We start from the raw sequence: 24,894 nt of genomic DNA, 5'->3' as shown, positions 1-24,894 counted from the left end.
GGCGGCCTCCTTGCAAGAGAGCGATCCCAGCATTCCTCGGACCAAACGTAAGCCAGCAGTTTCGCGGGCGATACACATGAGTGATCCGCGTCTACTACACTCCTCCTCATCCTAAAAAAGAGTGCATCTAGGTTAACAATATCAGCCTCTCGGAAATGTCTGTGCCTGCCATGTTTGATGTTCCAACCCAACGTTGTAGGTTGGATGTCCTGGGTTCAAACCAGTACTAGCACTAGGTTGTCAGCATATTTTTTCTACCCTGGGCAACCTGGAGTCTCCCGGCAAGGCCGCACCTTCCTTGACCTGGAACCAGACTTCAAGGTTTAGGTGAAGCCTAGTCGATATTAGGCCCTGCTTAGGCCAACTCTGGAGGCATCTTTCTGACATAGAGCCGTTCCGTGTTGGGGGCGGCTCTTTGAAAGAGATCTCTCCATGGCTCACTGCGGATCTTGGCTACCTCAGCCGCGGTGTAACCCAAGGCAGCTGGTGTCGACCTTCGAAGGGCTGCACCAGGAACCGGAAAGTATGGAGCATCAGTCTCTATGAGAATTCGTCCTGGATCAACATGCCTTACCCAATCCAACCTGTCATGGTCCCCAGGCTCCTTATATTTGGACACTACCGAAGTGAAACCGAAGTACGTGTTTGGGTACTCCGCAATCCATCTCTCCGCCAAGGAGCGACTGCCCGTAAAGCAATGACAGTGGATAAGGCGTTCCCGACCCACTGCCTGATGCGCCTTCAGAATCATGAGGACAGTCAGCCATGCTTCGTCGGATTCTGTCCCCACACTCCTGCAATGTAACACTAGGACATGGTTTGGTCCTAAGCAATCTAACGCCTTCTCCAGCTTCAACATCTGGGTATACCACTGATTTGGTGGCTCATTGCGCTCCAAGCCAACTTCCGCTAGAGCAACCACTTCGGGCATATTCAGGCGATCCCTGAACCGTCTCCAGTCCTCTTCAGTCCCAGAGGTTTTCCGGGGATGATATCCAATAGCAGGACAAACTCCTTGGCTGACCCAGTTCTTTATCTCTGTTTTAGAGGGGTAAGTTTCTGGGTCACAAAACACGCCAACGACCCTTGGTACCTCGATCTCATATTCTGGTAAGGTTGACGAGAATACATGAGAGATTCTTCTCTCGTTTCCCCAGTTTCTCCATTGTCCGGTCCAGATGACAGTGGCTGTCAAACCCAACTGCGAGTTTAGGCAGTCGAAGTTGTTCCTCTTCAGACGGCTCGAATAACTCCCTGAAGGTGTCACGCTGTTCCGGCCTTAGCAACGAAACCAAAGAAATGAGCCTGCTCCACTCGATTAAGGAAAGAACACTGCTTTCATGATTACGGAGCGTCAGATCCTCCTCACGCTTGTTCAGCACCTCTCCCAGCTCACGCATGCCCTGCTGTAGGTCAGTTAAGGTAGTTTTAGTTTCAGAAAACCCCCCAATACTTTCAGCCAGCGTCACCAAACTATTCAGCGTCTTGTGTGCTCCCACCAGCATTCACTTGAGATGGACAAGAGCCGTCCTCCTCCTCTCAGCAACTTCCGTGCCATTCAGCGCAGGATGAAATAGCAATGGCAGATGTTTTTTGAAGGCATGTTTTTCCTCCATTCTGTCACTACATCCTTGAATTGGGCATCTAGGCAGCTCCGGTTTAGGGCGCTTACCAGACTCCTGGCCTGCCTGCTGCGAGGGGCTCCGTTTTCTCGGCTGCTCCTGTAGCTGTCATCTCGTTGACGCTGCCTGTCTGAAGTACTATGACCTCGGTTATCGGAGGGTCTCGGTCTGTTTTGGACCGAGTTGCCCCTATTGTCTGATGAATGCCCTTGCTTATGGGGCTGCTTAGGGTTTCCCCTACTCTCCTGACCTCGGTCGTCATGCTGGTCCTTCCTGGATTCTCTCCGGCTCTCTTCACGCCCTTCTTTGTGGGCCTCACAGGCACTATCCCGGCCATCCTGACGTTTTGGGGATTCCCTAGACTTTTCGTTGGTTTAAGGCTGTTCAGAAGAAGCTTTGCCCTTTGGAACATCCTTCACCCATGGCTTAACCGGGCTGACAGGTTTAGTGCCAGCCGGCTTATGTTCCGGAGTCTTAGGTCTGTCTGGCGCGTTCGCCATCTGGACATCTTCTTCCAACAGACGAGACTCGTCTTCCTTCGTCAAATCCAACTCCATCCCTTCCTCCTCCTCCAACAGAGACGATGACTCTGCGGCATTCCCTGATACCAGCTCAATCCTTTCGATTTCAGGATTTGATTGAAGTCTTATATCCTTGCTGGGACCCTGGACTACCTCACTCCAAGTGCGTTGCTTTGGCGAAGGGAGTGGTGCCACATTAGCTTGTAGCCATGGCCTGTTATGGAAGTTGAGCTCCAAGAGGTCCCTTGACAGTTTTCTAAGCCTAGCTTTCTTGGAATTTCTGGACTTTGCCACTTCGACCTGACTCAGCAATGCTGCCTCGGCCTGCTGACGGAATTCTGGTGGGCACATAGTTAGTGTGGTCACCCGTTTTTCTGTTGGAGACTACCAGCCTTGGAAAGGTCTTGTATCTCTTTAAGATTTTGCTCATGATTTTCCATCTTATCTGCAAATAGAAAGAAGAGAATTAAAATAACTTACCATGACCCTGATTATGTTCTAGCCTTACAATCCGCGCACTGGTACATGCCAATGTTCAAGGCATCTGTCGGAGTAATATCCACACATGATCCATGGAACCACTCCTCGCAATGATCACATCGTATCATGAACCTACTCTGCCATTGTTTTCTGCAAAAGCAATAGACCCGGTCGTCCCCTCTGGCAGTTTTAGTGCCCTCGGGGTTAGCCTTCCAGTGTTTGATCCAGCTTGGCAACTGTCTGTCTCGACATGGTTTTAATCGATCATGATTAGCGACAAACACTACATTCCTAAGCTTCACCCTGAAAAGATAAGACGACAATCTTATGACGATTACCCCGGGCCCTTTCCATGGCGGACATAGCTTCTTACACTTACCCTTTACGGCAGCTGTGTCAAGGACTGCATCACCTACCTGGTAAGTTCTTTCCATTAATCTCAGATCATGGTCACGTTTCATTCTCTTTGTGCTAGTTTTTAGTGTTTTCGTAGCAACTTCATGAGCCTGCTGTAGACTTGTTACCAGCGAAGTTACATGTTTATCTGGACTTACCTGTTTATTCTGACCTTGTGGGAACATCAAAGTAGCTGGAGTATTTACTTTCCTACACAACATCATCTTATTTGTAGTAAACCCTGTCATACGATCGACCGAAGCACGAAGAGCGCCGGCCAAATGCGGCAAGTACTGGTCCCATTTGTTTTGGGATTTGTCTATGAAACAACGCACGGCGTCCATCAGGGTTCTGTTATACCTCTCCACTTGTCCATTACTAGAGGGTCGGTATGGTGTGGTTCGTGCATTGTGAACAGAGCATACTTCAGTGAATAGTTTAGATTCAAAGTTTCTGCCCTGGTCTGAAAAATGTTCAAAAGGTACACCAAATCTCGAAAAGAAATGATTAACCGCACCTCTAGCTGTATCCTCTGCTGACTGAGTTGGTAAGGGTATACATTCGACCCACTTTGTGAACTGGTCCACCATCATCAAGACATACTCATTACCTTGAGAAGTTTTTGGGAGAGGCCCTAAGAAATCATGGTGCACCCGTTCCATGGGCACCCCTGCCTGATGTTCGGACAAAGGGCTACGGCCATGCCTGCTCGTCTTCTTGTTTTGATTACAAACAGCACACCCTGATACATACCTGGTCACATCATCCTTGAGCCCATACCATGTGTACTTTTCTCTAATTCTTTCTTTAGTTCTCCCTACCCCTTGATGTCCTGAAGAAGGGAGGTCATGATTTAACCCTATTGCAATCTCTCGTAGCTCTTTTGGCAGGACAAGTCTTTTGTCATCTGTATCTGGGTCATTTAGGTACAAAACCCCATGGCTAAACAAGAATTCTTCCCTGTTCAACCAATAAGATTTAAGCGCAGGACTAGCTCGGAACAATTCAGATGGATCTGGCTCCCGAATATCGTCTAACCATTCAATTATAACCCGAAGGTCTTCGTCAGACCATTGAGCCTATTTTAGCTCATCTAAAGAAAAACCCCAGCTATACAAATTTCGATTGTTTACACCTGGTAAGTCTGTTTCGTTAACTTTATCCGACTCGCCAATGTCGTCGTCTGTCTGAGTCACAAGAGTTTGTTTAGATCTGACTGGCAAAGGCCCTGCTTTTGACCTATTGTCAGCGGTATCACCATCCACTGGCTTTAGCGGAGCGTCGGAGTCTGTTTTCGGCACATTTGATCTACCTTGGTCTACTGCTGCATTATCCCTTGCCTTACCCCGGGTAGTAACAATGTTAACACCTACCACCCCATAGTAACCGGCAGGTTCTTCAGTTTGCCATGGAATGTTGTCGATTACAGACTGCAAAACTTCTATTTCGTCTTGACATACTGCACCAGATTCTAAACGCTGCTGAGTTGTGCAACAGCCAAGAATCTCTGATTCTGAGTTATCTAGATCAAACCCTTTTTGGTTCGAGACTGGCTTGCCACTGTCGCTGTTCAGGCTGTTGGAATTTCCCCAATCAATCCCGTAGATGTTTTCACCTGTGCCCCCATGGGTCCGCACAGTTTGACCATCGATGGAGTGGCCAACAACAGCGGAAACCGTCAAAGCTGGTCTTGTCACCAATGGCACTGCATCATCTACTTCTTCTTGGAAGACTGCCCAATTTGTTTCATGAGCCCTAACACAATATTGGCACCCACCGCATGTAAAAGTACCAGGTCGCACCCCGGCACTGTGACCTTCGCATGTCCCCTCTACTGCCGGCATTCTGGACAATGCATCCGCGTTACAGTGCTCACGACCTGCCCGGTGTTTCAACACCATATTATACTGAGATAGCTGTTCCAACCATCTCGGCAACTGACCTTGCGGTTCCCGGAAGTTCATAAGCCATCTTAAGCTTGAATGGTCAGTCCTAACCGTAAATGGTTTGCCTAATAAATAGTGCCTGAACTGTCTTGTAAAACGCACCACCGCCAGAAGTTCTTTCCTGGGTGTACAATACCGACGTTGCTCCTTTGTTAGAGCAAAGCTGCCCTAGGCAATGACTTTTTCCATGCCTTGCTGCACTTGAATGAGTTCAGCTCCGACTGCATAGTTAGAGGCATCAGTGTCTAGAATGAATTCATCGTTGAGATTCGGCAACGCTAATACAGGTGGTGAAATGAGAGCTTGTTTTAGAGTCTCAAATGCTTCCGCCTGTTTCTCAGTCCACTCGAACTGTTTTTTTCGAGTGACAGCATAAAGAGGTTCGGTAATTTGTGAAAAGTTTTTCACAAATCCCCTGTGGTAATTGGCCAGTCCCATGAATGTCTCTACCTCCTTGGTTGTTTTTGGAGGTGGCCAATCTTTCACTACTTTAATGTCAGTGTCGGACATCTGCAAGGAATCACCTGTAACTCTACGCCCCAGAAACTCAACCTCTTTCTGAAACTATGAACATTTCTTGGGTTTTTGTTTTAACCCATACTTTTGAACCTCTCCAGGACCTCCCTCAAGTTTTGGAGGTGATCCTGGAAACTCGACCCTAGCACTAAAATATCATCTAGGAATGCCAAGACGATCTTCCATGACAAACCACGCAATTCAAGATTCATGACACGCGCATATGTGGCTGGAGCTCCGCAAAGTCCAAAACCCATACGCACATGTTCATACAATCCGTACTTAGTGGTGAATGCCGTTTTCTTCCGGTCTTCTTCCCGGATAGGCACTTGCCAGTACGCAGAATTGGCATCTTGTTTAGAGAACCAAACACTACCAGCCAGCGTATCTAGGCAGTCATCTACTAGAGGTAATGGGAAGACATCTTTAGTCGTAGCTGCATTCAAAGCTCTGAAGTCCAGGCACCAACGAACTGAGCCATCGCGCTTTCTGATGAGAACTGGTGCCGATGCCCACTCAGATGTGGACTCTTGAATAACTCCAGCTTTGAGCATTTTTTGCAAGTGAGCTTCCTCTTCCCCCGCAAAGCACGCAGGTGTGCGGCGCAACCTTTGTTTTGTAGGTTTAGCATCACCTGTATCTATTGTGTGCTTAATAGCATCAAAATGACCTAGATCAAATTCGTCTTTGGCAAAGACATCCTGATATTTAGTCAGGATTTCCTCAAGTTCTGAACTTTGTTCCTTGTTTAAGCGTTGGCTTGCTTCTTCCCAGACGGATTTTAGATACTCTGGGATACCAGTTTTGATATCCTGTTCAACACCTTTGTGTTTATCTGTCTCTTTTTCTGAGATCTCACCTACCTGATAGACCCGTACCCCCTCCGCAGACTCTTCAGCCAGAGTGTCAGATATGGCATATGCCTTGCCTAAGTCCTTTCCCTTTTTGACTAATCGATATCTGTCTCCCGGATTAATTAAACATACCATGGGATCTGATTTCCCATTTCGTACAACTCGGGCAAGAAATCCCAAGTTTTCATCTGGTTCAATGACATAATCAGGTAGTGGTGTTTCCATTTTACACTGTACTCTTACTACAGAATGAGGAGGTACCACCACGCGCTTAGCAACAGTTACTCTAGCAACCTGGGGCTTGTCCCCATATGATGCCTCATCAAGCGCTATCCTCATGCCATCAAAATGTAGCACACCCCTACCCATATCAAGAACAGCTTGACGACCCCTTCTTAAAATGTCGATACCAAAAAGCATATCTTGCTCAATGGGACCTACGTATAAGGTCTCTTTGTACCAATGTGTCCCTATCCTGATTTTGAAGGACCCGCAATGAAACCAGACACGGCCATTTCTCTCCCAGCAGTTAGAAGTTTCACCACCTTAATTTTTGGTGGAGGATTTTTCAGGGAATTGTAAACAGAGTCAGATATTATAGTGACTTGGGCACAGTATCTACAACTGCCGAAAGTTGACGGTCGTTGAGTTGAATTGGCGTGGAAAATTTAGATGCTGACTTTATTTGACAGACAAGTACTTCTTCTACCCCTTGACCACCATTAGGAACTGAAAAGCCCTGTTTTGGCACTTGGTTTTGTTGGGGACCATAGTGTCAAGTATCAACTGTACTGGTCAAAACCGGATTTTCGGATGCCATGTCGTCGGGGTTTCCCCTATTGCTTTGTTTTTGCAATTGATCACTTTGGGTACCATGCTGTCGGGGGTTGTCTGTATTCTTAAAAATGCTATTGTCTGATACCAAACCACTTTGAGTAGGTGGACAACCATTGTTGAAGGTACCATACTCTCGAGTGTTGACTGTAGCTGAAAAAATGGTATGATATGGTGTGGCCTTGCTGTTAAGATGAATATGACTTGGTTTTTGACCTTGGTTTTCAAGATGGTCATGATGTTGAGGTGCTACTGTATCAAACAAATTATTTAAATATGTATCGGTATTGATAAAACGGTCATTGCATTGTTTTTGCAATGAGTCCCCCTGGGTACGAGCTCCCGAAGTTCAACTGTACTGTTTTTTAACTGTTCCCTGTTAATTGACACTGGGACCTGGCATGTGAGCGGATTGGACAGGCCTAATTCTGAGGTTTGGGTCGGGGTTCGGCCGTACTGCCCGACCCCTTGGAGTTTAACTGTACATTGCGTTTTGGGCAATTTCGTCTAAAATGACCTTGTTCACCACAGTGAAAACAATCACTTGAACGCGAAGGTCGACCTCTCCCTCGCCCCCTGTTTTCCAGGATTGTTTTCTGGAGACGTTCCTCCAGATCCTTTAGGGCCTTCATAAATTCTGGCTCTTGCGGTGGATTGGAAGGTTTTTGAAAAACTTGGTTTACAGTAAACAGGTCATCATCTGATTCGGTACGCCGTTTTTGGCGTTCAGCCTTAGACTTACCATAGATTGCCGTGTGTACTTGCTGATACTTACGGACCAGCTGGATAGCATGTTGCATTGTATGCGGTTCTTGCATACAGACATGGTGCCCTGCATCTTTATCAACCATACCCTGGCAAAAACGATTAACGACACTTAGCCGGCACTTCTCATTCACCAAAGCGGTCTTCCAAATTTTTCAATAAAGCGCTAAAAGTCAAAGATTCTGACATATCGCTGATTATCGCATAATAATCAAGCGCTTTTCCCTTTTGGCTCCAGCAGAGGCAGTTTAGGCACTCTTGCTCGGTCCAGTCATACGCCTTTGCATACCTGGTAAATTGCATTTTAAAAGCCTTCCAGTTACCTTTCCCATCATAGGTTAGATTCTTTGGAAGAGTAGCAACTGAACGTTTCGGTTTTTGTTTAACCGAACTTTCAGTTTTCGGCTTGCGTGATGGCTTGGCGTCTGACGGAAGAGGGGGAGGACTCTATGATGAGCAGTGTTTAAATCCTACCAGGACTGAACTGTTTTGATATTTGTCTTCTGGCCTGTTTCGTCGGGCCCTTAAGGGTGTTTCTCTTGTTGCTCTGTCTTCTGAAAAGGCATTGAGTACATACGTTTTTGGTTCTTAAGGTTTGCTTTTTATATATTTATACACGAGCATTTTTGTGTTTTACATGCCATGCCTTTTTGTTTCCATTACGTGTGTTAAAGATTCACCTGGAGGGGATTACTTTTATTTACACTGTCCCATGTCTTTGGAACATGATGGGGGTAAGAGTGAGGTTGGGTGCGCACCATAAACCGGTTTAAGCTCCCCAGTGGTGTTTTTGCCACTGACCGTTCCAAGGCGGTGCCCCACTGTGTTCCTTTGTTTGTTCGTTTTGTCCTTGTGTGTTGACTTTGTGTGCGCGCGTGTGTGTATGCTTATTGTTCGTCTTGTCCTTATGTGTTGGCTTTGAGTGTGTGTGTGTGTGTGTGTGTGTGTGTGTGTTGTTCGTTTTGTCCTGATGTGTAAGCTTTGAGTGTGTGTGTGGTGCACGCGTTTGCGTGCTGGGGGGTTTGTTTTGATGAGGCTGCGCTTTTGGTGCGTGGCACTCCCTGTTTGATATTTTTCTTTGTTTTTTTGGAGCGGTGCGATTTCCTTGAGCTGTCATCATCAGAGCTACTTTGATCAGTTTCAGTAAAATCATCTGAAGGAAAATCACTTACCTTATCTGGGCCAGTAGGTAGTTGGTAATTTTGAGAGGATTTAGTCGAGTAGACCTGTTTGGTTTCACATTCAGGATTTTTTACCTGTTCTGGACCCGCCTGTTTAGACAAATCTTCCATCATGCCCTCTTGTCCCTCCTTCAACAGTTTACGGGCTGAAGCGAGAACTGTCAGTATATCACCGTAAAGGGGTGGGGTATCTTTAGACCCCGGCGGGTTATGGACATGCATTTCCCCCCTTGATAATTCATCAGAATCCTCAAGGTCTGAGCTTTCCGCCTTAATTTGGGCTAGTTTTGCATATTTTGTGAAATCTATTTGGCTCAATACCTCTTCTGAAAAAGACCTACGGGCAATTGTTTCTAATACCTCTCTGTTTAGGTTACCGCTACTCTCCCGTACAGCAACAATTGCTGAAGCCAACTTGGATTTTATACCAGGTATTTGTATTAATTGTTCAACAGAGGCAAAGTTTATTGCCACTGGCCCCCAAGGAAGATTACTAGGCTGGTTGTCCATGTTTAGGGACATTCGTAAACTTACACAAATAAATTAAACAATTGAAAGTGCTGTATTTCCACGAAACGGATGTTTACACTTTGCAAACTACCGGAAAAAGGTTAGTTTCCGGTGAGCATGCGCAGATGTATTACCAATCAAAATTTGCCTAAAATCGTTTAATTTAGACAAATCTACGATGAAACCAATCATACAATGATGTTGTAACACTGCCCGAACGATCCAAATCAGGTTCGAAGTACTACAGGTTTTATTTTTGTATGCACTGGTGCTGCGCTGTATTGCGCAATGGGGAACGTGGTAGCGTCCTCGAAGATCGGCGATTCTGAGCTTTTTAACCGCTGCCACCAGTGTTGAACCCGCTACAACCCTTACAATGGACTAATATAAAGTATATAATGACTTACCAACTTTGTCGAGCGCTGAATACCTTTTAGAATGATGTAATTTGTGTAACGTTCTGCCAATAGTTTTACCAATATGGCGGCCTCCTTGCAAGAGAGCGATCCCAGCATTACTCGGACCAAACGTAAGCCAGCAGTTTCGCGGGCGATACACATGAGTGATCCGTGTCTACTACAAGAATTAACCTTTCTGCTACAACTTGCAACATTTAAAAGAAACTTAACTCCCTCAAACTGGGTCAAATATCATGTTAGTCTGTACAGTATATATAATTATGGACCATCCATGATTTCAAAGATTTTTCTATCTATAATTTTACAGAACATACAAAATCCTAGACTTGTTATCGGATTATTTCGACTATCTATCTCTTCATACTGCCTCGCACCTCTTGTTATCATGAAGTAGATCTATGTACAAGAAAATTCTCTCCACCGAGTCAAAAGTTCTGACGCGGTCTCAAATTGATAAATTAAAATGCCTAATTTTTCAGTAACTGTTTCAGACATTGGGATATGTTTATAAATAGCTTCATTTTATTATTGGAAAAACCTTACACAGCGCCACCTGCCAAAAGTAGCATATGTACATGTATGTGTAGTAAAATCGCGCCAAAAATCACGTGGTCTGTTGTTTACACTATTCCGTCTTCAAAAACTTCACATTTATACACATTAAAAAATGATACTTTGACTGCAACTCACCTCTATAAACCTATTAAAATGCGTAACTAAGCAAAATGTCTTCTAAAGCATGCTATTTATTTATGTTTCCTATTGATAGTGTAAGTAGGTCATCACTTAGGGTGACTCGTTAAGATACTGTTCATACTGTTGTTCATACTGTTGTAGAGGCCACATATGAATAAATTCATATAAACTTATCGTTTCTAATGGCCCTTTTCTTTGTGTTCTCCCAAACTCTTCGTTAGTAACAACTTCCGTGTACATGATGCATTCTTCACACACATATTCTTATTAACTTATAGTCATCACAATGTCACAACATTATTGATAGCAACTAGCCTTAAATTTTATGGAAAGACCCACCCAATGTTTATTTAAACGCGATTTAAATGCATTTACTGAGGGTGCTGACACTACATTATCAGGTAATTCATTCCAGGTATCAATTACTCTTTGACTGAAAACACTTCTTCTCAATTCAGAGTTAGATCGTTTCTTATACAACTTATAAATGTTACCCCTAGTTCTGTTATGACCTGTCAAGGAGAAAAACTTTTCACTGTTAACTCTGTCATACCCATAAACACCTGTATCATGTCTCCCCTAAGCCTTCTATATTCCAGAGTAGGTAAGCCCAACAACCAAGAGTTTGGTTTACTGTCAGTATTCTAAAATTTAGATCAACGCATGTGAATTGGCACTCAAAATACATTGTTATCAAAAACAATACTGTTGGTAACAACTTACCTTGTTCTTGACAAAATCCACTACAAAATATTTTAATAAAAAAAAGACGTTACACTGACTACACTGTATGTACAGCAAGAATGACATAATTTTACTGCGCATGCGCGAATGGCCCTGTTCGGGTAACTTGAAAGGCTGAAATTGATCAAGTCCGATTCAATATAATGCAAATTCTGCAAATATTGCAAAATATAAACCAGAAGGAACAAAATTAAATAATATTAATTCCATTATTGTTGCGATTACACGTTAGAATATTCACTTTCTGAGTGTCAAACGAAAATATAACAGAAATATGACTCGAAGGGAAGAATTTGTCAAATCTGAACCCATTGCACATTCTAAAACCACCTCTATATGCCCGGCCCTGATGGGCCGTGCAATAAGCGTTTTATTCTGACAGATTATTTTTTGCATACCGTATTTTACAAATGATAGAAGAAAAAAAGCAAATATAAAGACTTTATTTGCAGCACTCTTTCTCATAGTAGGGTATGTACGCACAGCGCGGGAAATTTACGTCCATAAGCTGCAGTGACTTCATGACGTTTCAGTGAAGCACAATAACAAATTCCCACTTTAGTTTTATCGTTTCTAGCGTAACGGTATGTTCTTTCCGAAAGATAACGTCTTTTTGGACCGAGAAATATACTTCATGTAAAAGGAACGGAGAGAAGCTCTCAAGGTACATGAAAATTCTTAGTTCACATAAACAGTACCATATATAATCAATGCATAAAACGCTAGGTGCCAGATGGGTTTTGCCGACATGGGTAAAATTAACGGAAACGCCAGTCCGGTGTGCAAGAAATATTTTCCATATTGACGTTCCAGTTTCATATCGGGTGCGTGTCGTCAATTGTGACGTCACTTTCATGGATTCATGAATGTCGTCCTGTTTTTAGTTCTTTTACCACCGCATTTTCAGTTCAACTCGGGCTAAAAAACAAAATTTATATCATTGGTATATTGAATAATACACGTGTAGTAATTATAAAAAGATTATTAGATTTGCATCGAGAAATATGCATTCATTCTTCCTAAAGTCGCGCAGTATTTCTGCTGTAGAAGCGTGCATATTTCTCGATACAAATCTAATACAAATGTACCCTACAATCACATGCTCACTTTATGTTGCTTCGTTGCGTATTTGCTTCAAAAGGATATGTTTGCAGACTTAATTATAATTAAGGTCTGCGCATGCAATAGTTTAATAAGTCAACTCTGTGTCACCGCGTTCATTTGGACTAAGATATCTTGGGGAAACCGTTAAATGGAAAACCGGATAGAAAATACCATACACATTGAACAAAATCTGATTTTCAGTCACATTTAGACTTGCTGGTACATTTTACTCGAATATAAGTCATGTGCTTAGCCGCAAGACTTCGATGAGTGTCAGTAGAGTTAGTAACATCATCGGTTAGAGTGAGGAACATGATATTAAATAAATATTGCCTGTTTATGATAAAGCAATTGCAGCAGTATTTTCTAAGATTAAAACTGGCATTGCCTTCAATCGATCATTGACTGTCTGTAAGTATTGTTTTTGAAAACGTGTAGTATTTTATTTTATTCTGAAAAGTAGCAAAATACTTCTATTTTCTCAAGTGACAGACGACTGTTTTTAAAATCTAAATGTTTTAATCAATTTATGCGATTACTTTTAAAACATGAACACATGTTCATGCAAAGACACAAGAAAATACAATCAAAGTAATTATTGTATATGAAAATTATATATGCCGCGTTATATTGAGCGATACCGTAACCAGACATCGTTGAGATATGTCACATGATATCGTTCAGTCATGACTTACGTTGGAACGTAGTTCACCTGGAATGGGTAAAGTCATCGCTAAAATAAGATTTTTTTTTCATGAACTGTTAAATGGATTATAACCGAAAACAGCCTGTAGCATTCTGATGAGGTCTTCTCTTAGTTTTGTTCAAATGGTTTCGTTAGACTGATTTTAGGGGCCACCAGAGCTAAAAATAGAACACATTTTAACAATTTCTCCTTGATTGATCATCATTAAAATTGGTATGTAGCATTCTTGTGAGATTCTTGCTCAGATGTATTCAAAAAGTTCTACTTGGCTGAATTACGGGACCACCAGAGATAAAAATAGAAACAAATCATTCGTATGATTCATCGCCAAACGTGGTCATGATGGATCTTCACCAAAATTTTAATTAAGCATCCTTATAAACAAAATGTTAAAAAGGCAAGAATTGATTATTACTCAGAGAAAGTAGAATCAAGTGAACGAGACCAAAAACGTTGGTTCAAAATAATGAAACATTTATTGAACGGTCCAAGCGAAGTTGCGCTTCCATCAGGCAAGAACCCAGAAGTACTAGCACAGGAGTTCAGTGTTTCTTCATAGATAAAATAGAACTGAAAGTTTGCGATTCGAGCATAAGACCATCAAAAACTGTTCGAAACCTTGGTGCTACGCTTAATTTGAACATGCACATGGACCATCATGTTAATTCGGTGACTCGAACATGCTATGGCCAAATACGACAAATTGGTCACATTCGACCATATTTAACAACTGATTCCACCAAAGCCCTTATAAAGTCGCTTGTGACCTCACGATTAGATTACTGCAATAGTCTTTTGTATGGCGTGCCAAAATCAACGAGCAAACTGCAAAATGTTCAAAACACAGCTCCACGTCTTGTCCCGAAAACAACCCGTTTTGAACATATGACACCAATCCTTTAAGATCTTCACTGGCTTTAAATACAAGATAAAATCAAATACAAAATTCTCATTCAAACATTAAAGGCCTTGCATGGACAGACGCCGGTGTATATGAGAGACTTACTGGAGGTTTACGTGCCAACTAGAAATCTGAGATCAGCAAGTGCAGCAACAACCCTTGTGCCACAAAAATGTCGAGCGATTTCCTACGGTGATAGAAGTTTCAGGGGTGCCGCTGCAAAACTATGGAATTCTCTCCCTAACGATCTCAGACCAGAATCAACACTAGATTCATTCAAAAGAGCTCTCAAAACACACCTTTTCAAAATTTTCTACAACACATAGATACCAACTGTGACTGTTTCTACCCAAAATAAATATGCTATTGTTATTTTTGTGATACAGAACTTCGGCAAGTCATTCGTCGCTGACGAAGATCTCTTTACTATACAATTCATCATGTAATTAACTATATTGACAATTCATTCTTTATTTCATCATGTCACATTTTAAGGGTTATGACAGTCTATGTGCGTGTTTTGCAAGACTTGAGTTTCACTTGAAGTTGTTCTTATGATTGCATATGTCATGTTTTGTGAGTTTCCTACATATCTGCGATATTTCACATGTTTAATTGTAAAGCGCCCTTGAACGTATATGAAAGGGTGTTCAACAATTCTGGTATAATGATAATAATAATAATAATTATAATAATAATAATAAATTCCTCTTTTAAATGGGTCCAAACATTTTCGTTTGACTGAGGCCGACAGTGCTAAGAATGAAACAAAAACATTTGTAAAACTTATGCTCGCATATTCCGTTTGGCTTAATGAATCATCACCAAACTTAATCAGTAGCGTTCTTGTAAGTTCTTCTCGAAAGGTTGTTATAATGTTTAGCTTGACCGATATTTTGAGCACCAAAAGGTAAAAAAAAGAAAAGCCTCTAATGAACTGCTGAATGGATCGTCACCAACCTTTGACTGTGGCCTACATTTTATGTCTTCTTTCAGATTTGTTCAAATGGTTCCACTTGTTTTTAGGGACTGCAAGAACTAAAAATAGGACAATACTTTTTAACGACTTATTTTGAAAACGCTTGAAAGTTATCATTAAGCTTATATTAAGCTTCCTTGTATTGTCATCTTTTAAATCTGTTGAAGTTTGTCTTCCTGACAGATTTGAAGGCCTGCTAGAGTTAAAATATTTGAAACGCTTGGTTTACCATCATCAAACTAACATTAAGCTTCTCTGTATAGTTTCCTCTTAAATTTGCTCATTTTTTTCTTGATTACTGACTTTTGTGGCTGCTAGATTTAATATATAAAATCTAGATGGAGATCCTTTGGAATCACAGAATGCAACAAAGCTAAACTGAGAGGTAATGGAAAGTGCAAGTGATATTGTTTGCTTTTCATAACATACGCGCATATCCATACATAGCAGAGCGTTGTTGCTCTCACTGGACGGTTTGGTTTCTGATAGTATCATCTCGATTTGTCTCGATTTGTCAAACAGTAGCACATGAAGGATCGACAGACTTAAACCCATGCTACCTATCACTGGTTTAACCCGAACTCTATCATTACAATGCTATTCAATAAACTCCATGATACCAAAGGACCAGAAAATATAACAAAATGAAACTAAGTACGGGAAGATTTTTGCGGTCGCCACTTGACACTTAAATATTGCTGTAGTGGTACTAATAAAATGTCCTATTTAAGGTATCAGACCCGTAATAGAGTACCTCCTTTTTGAAGAGTATTCAATTCCTACAATAATCCTACTTTGACTGAAATTTTTCATGGGTCGTAGGTTCAAGCCCCACTGGGACAAATGTTTTCCCTTATTTTCCCTTTTCCTGGTAAGTTTTTACTTTTTCAAGCTTTAATATTGTCTTTTTTTTTTTTTACAGAAGTGAAATTATTTCATTTGATATGCAATTTCTTGCTGTTCAAAGTGAATTTTCTTCTGAAACAGAAGGGGGCAGAGTTAGACATCTTTAAAAATACTGAGTTACATGCGGTAAAAGTGCACTAATTTGCCTTTATTCTTTAGATTACATACTGTGGAAGAAATGTAGGTAGGTTTTACGACTGCCTCAAGATTATTTTTGAATGAAGTGAGCAAAATTTAAATCAGGCCCCAAGTGCTCAAGGTGAGCTATTGTGACCGGTCATTGTCCGGCGTCCGTGGCGTGCGTCGTGCGTCGTCCGACAACATTTGACTTGTGCACTCTAGAGGCCACATTTTTGACCCAATCTTTATGAAACTTGGTCAGAATATTAGTCTTTATGATCTCTAGGTTAAGTTTGAAACTGGGTCATGTGGAGTCAAAACCTAGGTCACTAGGCCAGATCAAAGGAAAAGCTTGTGAACACTCAGGAGGCCACATTTGTGACCTAATCTTTATGAAATTTCTCAGAATGTTTGTCTTGATGATTTCTAGGTCAAGTTTGAATCTGGGTCATTTGGCGTCAAAAACTAGGTCACCCAATCACATCAAAGGAAAAGCTTGTGAACTTTTTAGAGGCCTCAGTTGTGACTCAATCTTTATGAAACTGAGTCAGAATGTTTTTCTTAATGATTTCTAGGTCAAGTTTGAAACTGGGTCATGTGGGGTCAAAAACTAGGTCACTTGGCCAGATCAAAAATCTTGTGAACGCTCTAGAGACCACAATTTAAGTTTGAAACTCATGAGAATTAGTCCGAATGTTTTTCTTGATAATTTATAGATAAGGTTTGAATCTGGGTCATTTGAGGTCAAAACCTAGGTCACCTGTCAAATCAAAGGAAAAGCTTGTGAACACTATAGAGGCCACAGTTGTGACCCAATCTTTATGAAACTTGGTCAGAATGTTTGTCTTGATGATCTATAGGTCTAGTTTGAATCTGGGTCATGTGGGTTAAAACTAGGTCAGTAGGCCAGATCAAAGAAATTGCATGTGAAAACTCTTGAGGTCACAGTTATGACTCAATATTTATGAAATTGTCAGAATATTTGCCTTGATGATCTCTAGGTAAATTTTGAAACTGAGTAATTTGGGGTAAAAACTAGGTCAGTAGGCCAGATCAAAGGAAAAGCTTGTGAACCCTTTATAGGCCACAGTTGTGACTCAATCTTTACGGACCTTGGTCAGAATGTTTGTCTTGATGATACCGAGGTTAAATTTGAAACTGGCTTTTGTGGGGTCAAAAACTAGGTCAGTAGGCCAGATCAACTCTGGTGAGCGATATAGCGCCATCATGGCCCTCTTGTTTAAAATACACTTTTTCCTATAAATGTTATCACGTAATCTTAACACAATACATTTGCTGTAACGCCAGTGTCAAACTGGTCGTATAAAACTGATCGTTTAGGTTTAATCACCACTCAATTTAGTCAAATATTTTCAACAGTGAAAATTCTTTTTGACAGTCGGTGCCAACACAAATATTCATTTTGATAGTCTTTACCGAAAGAAATATAAAATTTGATAGTATATGCTAATACAAATATCCGTTTTGATAGTCTTTGCCAAAAGAAATATTTATTTTGATAGTTTTTGCCAAAAGAAATATTCATTTTGATAGTCCATGCTAAAAGAAATATTCATTTTGATAATCTATGCCAATAAAAATAAAGTATTAAAATAAAATTAAGGTTATATCGAACTGATAGTGTATCAATAAAAAAAAGTTTAAGAATTAACCATATTATTTCTGTACTTTAAATTGGACAATAACTTTTGTTTTCGATATACTTTATTGAACATTATCTCTCATGTGTTATTGTTTCTCAACCCATACAGGTAATGTGAGTAATACAGCGTATGATATAAAGTGATTTAGCCTGATAGAGAGTGGAACACTGAATGCACGAATATGGCTGAGGCAAGCAAAGTATGTACCTTTGTATATGCATGGAACAAATATATAGCTATGATAAAACGCAATGTGAAAATATAACGTCAAATCTGATTCTCTGTCGGTATGTGTCCAGTCAGTTTTTGTCCTAAATCTAAAATTAATTAGTGTAGAAACATTGTTGAAGAGACATGACAAACGCGCCACATATAAACACTATTTCACTACATATTTAATTTCTTTCTTTCAATTATAGCCATTCGAAAACAACATGCTCTTGTGTCCTAATCCTAAATGTGGTGACATTGGAGAAAGCAAATTTTGCAAATCTTGTGGTTACCAGAGAGTACCGATCCCAGAGGCGTCTTGTACTGGTTCTGGTTCAGATGACAATAGACCAGCTTCTTCTGTAGATTTAATGAGGACACAAGGATTTCATGAAACTTCTGGCGCCAAAGTCAGTAAACAACGGTTGAAAACTGATATTTGCCGCTTCTGTGAGTGTGCCCTTGAGACTGGATCAACATTTTGCCGCACATGTGGTAAAAAAGTACAGCGGTCAGGAAGTACAGGTACGTATGCCATGTCAAAGAGTCGTTCCACGAAATTTTTTCAGTGAAACACACCCATATATCTACCTCATTGTATTTGGATTTCAAATGATATGCATATTTTAACAATTTATATTTCATTTTGATTTGCAAATTTACGAAATTTTGTTTTAGAAAATGTTTGGCTCACGTTATCTACTTTGTAATTCAATTTGTTCTGACGTTTCGCGATAATATCTAAAACTTATAAGAATAAAACATTTAAGACAGAAGCATTACATATTACAACTGGCAAACCCTGAAAAAAATTATACTAGCTACATAACTTTACTACAACTTATTGGAATCGGGATTATAAAACATGAATAGATAGTCATTAAAAGCCTTTAAAATTGTATTACAATACCTTCACTATATCTCATATCTTTACAAACGAACAATGGTTCTTCAACTAAATACTGATAGAAATCTAATAGAAAATTCCGTCTCAATAACGCCATCCCCTCAATCATTACCCTATAACAGTTTCATTATGGATATGTACATTGTACATGTTTTTCTACATTCACGTATACAAAGCGAGAGCGAGGATGAAACGAAAATATAAAGGAACACCATAGGGGTCCGCCTTAGACAGGTTTATTACAAAACACAACTGGGGAGTTCAAAGCGTTTATTTTTTTGTACACAATTTCTCTTTCTTTTATTTTCACCAAGTTCCAAAGTTACATAACGATGTTATTTAAGAAATAATTAATTCCAAACAGTGATTTGTTATTACTGAAAAAGCAGAAATTTTCGCGAGGGTTAAATTTTCGCTATATTCGCGAGGCCTACATCTCGCGAAAATTAATCCTCGCGTAAATATTCACCATAAAAATACTGCTAATTCCAGTAGGATACCATTTTTACAATTTCGCGAATATTAAACCTCGCGAACATAGTCAAACTTACAAAATCGCGAAAATTTGACCTCGCGAAAATATGTGCTTTTAAAGTAAACAAAGTCATTGTTTGGAGTCTAGATGCGGAGGAATTATATCTCGAGGGCGCTGTGATATTATAGTCTAATACGCATCTAAACGACAAACATTGATTTTATTCATGAGCAAATTACTGTTTGAGATATATAATTTCGATAATAACACTTTATCAATGATCATTATGTTCGTCCTTGACGATATCTATCAAATATGTACCAGATTTCAGTTGATTCCTTTCCCAGCGCGCAACTATGCCGTCTAACGCTATGACGTCATAATTGTGACGTCAGAAAAATGCATTGTTTAAGAAATAATATATCTCTTCCAGTGATTTGTCGTTGAATAAATCATTGTTTGGAGTTCAGATGCGAGGGAATTATATCACGAGGGCGCAGCCCGAGTGATATAATAAAACGCATCTGAACGACAAACAATGATTTATTCAAGAGCAAATCACTAAATGAGATATATTATTTCGATTCTAACACGTAACCAAGGATTTTTAAGTACATCATTGACGACATTTATTAAATATTTGCCCGTTTTCAATCGGTTTCTTTTCCAGCGCGCCGCTATGCCGTTTGACGCCATGACGTAATAATTGTGACGTCAGGACGTGATTTGTTGTATAATAATTCACTGTTTTTCTGCCTTCTTTGTTTAATAGGAAAATGAATCGAGTCGTGTTAGAATGATTGATAACACACAGTTTTCATAGTTTTCTGCCTTTTTTGTTTAATAGAAAAACAAATAGGGTCGTGTTGGAATAAAATATAGCTCTAAATCTTGTTCGGTGAAATCTTTATATTCGTTAGTGTATCAAATACCGGCAGATGTCTTCTGATTAACAATATGAGTCCTATCGTATGGATGGTCAGCCGATGTCTTCTAAATTAAAGCTGCAATTTAATGTTTTGGTCTTGAGTCATATATGAAGAGGTGCACTTGCTACCATATAAAGCATTCAGCATCATAAAGGTATAACTAGTAAGCCTTGATTATACTCCACCCATTACGCCGAACGTCGTCAACATCAGTGCCGCCTATGTAGTTCACCAGCATTTTGCGGATGTTCAGCCCACACTCAAAGATGTCTCAAATGCTACATCTAAGCATTTATAACATTTGATGCAAGGTAGTTTTCATAAGTATATATTAGGAAATATGCATGATAAATGAGGGTATATAGATATTAATTGTTCTGTGCTAAACGAAGCGTGACTTTTGCTCACACAGCCAATATTTGGATGAGTTTTATCTAGATATTTACGGATTCGGTTGTTGTCGTCTGGATAAAATATTGAAAGATACCATTTAAAGGTGTTGCACCGTTTAATGATAAACTGACAAACTTTTCCAATGACTAATGTTCATATTGATATTTTCATTTCACAACGCGGTAGTAGGTTATTTTGACGTAATTTGTAACGTTCTTGTTGTGGTGTCAAACGATATAATTTCAGTGACACTAGATGGATGATGTTTGATATTTTCACTTTAAACGGTGTTGAGAAAGGATGCAATATTGAATTTAATGAATAGACCTTTAAAATTTAAATAAATCTGGTACGCGTGTTATCTACATAAATAGCATAAAAAAATTGGAAATGCGTGCTGTGAACGTTGTATGACGCGAATTAAAGTCTGAGCTACAACGGACACGCTTCAAATGTCGGGAAAAAACCCAACATACTCGATCAGATTTAAAGAATATTCTAATATGACAAACAATGCTTTAATCATCACAACGATTTTATAATGACGTCACGTCAACGTGATATTTAGCGCCATGTACGCATCGAGAAAAAGCGCTTTCGAATTTCATGAAATATTTTACTAAATAACATGTTTTAAACAAATGTCACATTGCAAAAATGTGTTGATTAATTCACACACATACTGAGTTATTTATGCGCTTTGCATAACAATTCGCAATAATTTTCGCCCGACCTGAACTCTGCCGCAAGACGTATTACCATTTCCGGTCCTGGCGTGTATAAACAAACGCCTTCGATTGGCGCCATGCTTGCGCGAAGAAACAGTTCCATCATATTTGATATAATTTTTTTCAGTAAAAAACATACAATAATCGAAATAATTTATAGCAAAACAGTGTTTTATCCGTATTTATACACTCGGGCGACAATACGTTGTCCGAAATAATTTCACGAGGGCTAAGTACTACGCCCGACGTATAATCGCCCATCGTGTATAAATAGTGATAAAACACTGTTTTGCTGTAAATTATTTCTTAAATAATAATTAAATGGCGAAATGTTTGAAAATAAGTTGCATGGATAAAATTATTGCCACATATGCCATGAAGTGCTGAAGGTAAGCCATTGATCGCTTAGAGTCCTCCGTCTGTCATTTCGTCGTCCACCCTCCCGTCCATCCACATTCTTTTAATGACATCTTCCTCAAAGCTTCTGGTCAGAATTTGCATCTAACGTGGTCCGTGACATCTTGGCTTTGTCTTCTATCAATCTTATAAAAATATTTTAGGGATCGCTAGAGCCGAAGTAGTTTAAAATTGATAAAAGGTTTAAATGACTTCTTCTCAAGAACCGCTTAATAGATCTTCATCAAACTTTGTGTCTGTAGCATCATTATAAGATCATTTTTCTGTCATGTTCTCCTTCTCATGTGCTGCTTGATGGATATTTATGTTGTATCATCAGAGTAAGATCCGCCTCAAATATATCCAAATGTGGGCTAAAGCCCCAAAAAAATAATAGAATTTCATATAAACAACCTCTAATTATGAATGGCCGAATCTGCTATGAGTTTGCTCGGTTGCATTCTATGCTTCCAAAGTATCTTCTTTTAGATTTTATTTTCTATCACAAAAAAGTCTTTAAATGCCTTGTGGTGGCTGTAAAAGCTCTCCCCGTACTTGTATTCAGTTTTGTTATATTTTCTGGACCTTTTGGGTCATGAAGTCCACTCAATGTTCATCGGTAATAGAGTTCCGCTTAAGCTGGTGCTAGGGGATGTGAGGAGTGTTGCACTTTCCGCTACATCTCTATCTCATGAACAGGCGCAATTAAACCGAGTCTACTAATATTTTGATTGGTTGCATTCTATGCTTTCAAAGGATCTTCTTTCAGATTTTATGGATGGATCTTTATCAAAGTTGATATGAAGCAACATTGTAAAGTCCTCTTCCAATCTTGGTCAAATGTGTGATGGGGGGTGGGGGGGGGGGGTGGGGGGGGGGTGATTAAGGACAGGGTCCACTAGAGCGAAATATAGAAATAACCTGTTAACAATTTCTCATGAACAATTGGAGGCAGATCCATGAACCGTTCACACTAATTTATGTTATAAGCGTTTACTGTATCTCCTCTCTGCTGGAACTTTCGGCTCCTGTGGTATATTATGGTCTTCTTCCAAAGTTGCACACTGCCTAGCTTGCTCATGCTCTGCAACTCAAGTGAGCGATCTAAGGCCATCGTAGCCCCCTTGTTAAAGCACTTAGGTCATGTATACTAATTTCTATCGCACTGGGTTGTCAAAATGGTATTAAATATAATAAGTAGTGATAGATTCCCGCATGCACAAAGCATCCAAACGCAATCTCAGAGTCATGCGTCAAAATGAGGGCCCGCAAATAAAAAGGAACTGTAACGGAAAAATATATAGCAGATGGGTTTCTTCATTTGTCAAACAAACCAGTACATTTTAATTACATGCAAAATATAAAAAGTGTTATATCTTATCAATTTGTTTATTGTTTGTATGTGAATTTTCTTTCTCTAAATAGTTTTTACTCATAATCTTTATATGTTTTCGATTTGTGATTTTTTCTACACTTTGACGTAGATCTTTTAATAAATTTGGTCTGGTTTGTGTATAATTGCTGATACTCGGTGCTATATTTAGCGCGTGCAAACCAATATGGAAATATCCAGAGGTCAGAGTTAATCACAGTTATTATTAAGCGTACCGTATTTACCCTAAACTGGCAAATAGTTTCATGTATAGTTTGAGGGAGGTTAGTTCGTTTATACTCTTAACTATGCTACACACTATTTTGTTATCATTAGCAACAGATGTATATTTTGAGGGAGGTTAGTTCGTTTATACTCTTAACTATGCTACACACTATTTTGTTATCATTAGCAACAAATGTATAGTTTGAGGGAGGTTTGTTCGTTTATACACTTAACTATGCTACACACTATTTTGTTATCATTAGCAACAAATGTATAGCTTGAGGGAGGTTAGTTCGTTTATACACTTAACTATGCTACACACTATTTTGTTATCAATAGCAACAAATGTATAGTTTGAGGAAGTTTAGTTCGTTTATACTCTTAACTATTCTACACACTATTTCGTTATCATTAGCAACAAGTGTATAGTTTGAGGGAGGTTAATTCGTTTATACTCTTCACTATGCTACACACTATTTTGTTATCATTAGCAACAAGTGTATAGTTTGAGGGATGTTAGTTCGATTAAACTCTTAACTATGCTACACGCTATTTTGTTATCATTAGCGACATTGACAAATGTATAGTGTGAGGGAGGTTAGTTCGTTTATACACTTAACTATGCTACACACTATTTTGTTATCATTAGCAACAAGTGTATAGTTTGAGGGATGTTAGTTCGATTATACTCTATGCTACACACTATTTTGTTATCATTAGCGATATTGACAAATGTATAATTTGAGGAAGTTTAGTTCGTTTATACTCTTAACTATTCTACACACTATTTCGTTATCATTAGCAACAAATGTATACTTTGAGGCAGGTTAGTTCGTTTATACTCTTCACAATGCTACACACTATTTTGTTATCATTAGCGACATTGACAAATGTATAGTTTGAGGGAGGTTAGTTCGTTTATACTCATATCTATGCTACACACTATTTTGTTATCATGAGCAACAAATGTATATTTTGAGGGAGTTTAGTTCGTTTATACTCTTAACTATGCAACACACTATTTTGTTATCATTAGCAACAAATGTATAGTTTGAGGGATGTTAGTTCGTTTATACTCATATCTATGCTACACACTATTTTGTTATCATGAGCAACAAATGTATATTTTGAGGGAGTTTAGTTCGTTTATACTCTTAACTATGCAACACACTATTTTGTTATCATTAGCAACAAATGTATAGTTTGAGGGATGTTAGTTCGTTTATACTCTTAACTATGCTACACACTATTTTGTTATCATGAGCAACAAATGTATATTTTGAGGGAGTTTAGTTCGTTTATACTCTTAACTATGATTTGTTCTGAAACGTCATGACGTCTTTCCTGTTTACTGACGTTGGTTTCCCGCGCTTTGTTTAAATACACTGCCATATG

General features: G+C 39.6%; 1 protein-coding gene across 1 annotated transcript in view; it reads left to right on the top strand.

The window, feature by feature from the left end:
- LOC123550865 (uncharacterized) overlaps positions 1–18,599 on the top strand; it is a gene marked incomplete at its 3' end in the record, with an annotated part of 62,091 nt that extends 43,492 nt beyond the window's left edge. The window contains exons 2-3 of the mRNA XM_053535335.1: positions 17,973–18,063; positions 18,284–18,599. Of these exons, the coding sequence (XP_053391310.1) occupies positions 18,046–18,063; positions 18,284–18,599 (334 nt within the window). The remainder of the gene's footprint in view (positions 1–17,972; positions 18,064–18,283) is intronic.
- Positions 18,600–24,894: the final 6,295 nt, after the last annotated feature.

Source organism: Mercenaria mercenaria, unplaced genomic scaffold (assembly GCF_021730395.1).
Source record: "Mercenaria mercenaria strain notata unplaced genomic scaffold, MADL_Memer_1 contig_4716, whole genome shotgun sequence".
Lineage (NCBI taxonomy): Eukaryota > Metazoa > Mollusca > Bivalvia > Venerida > Veneridae > Mercenaria > Mercenaria mercenaria.
This window is presented reverse-complemented; position numbering and strand designations above follow the sequence as displayed.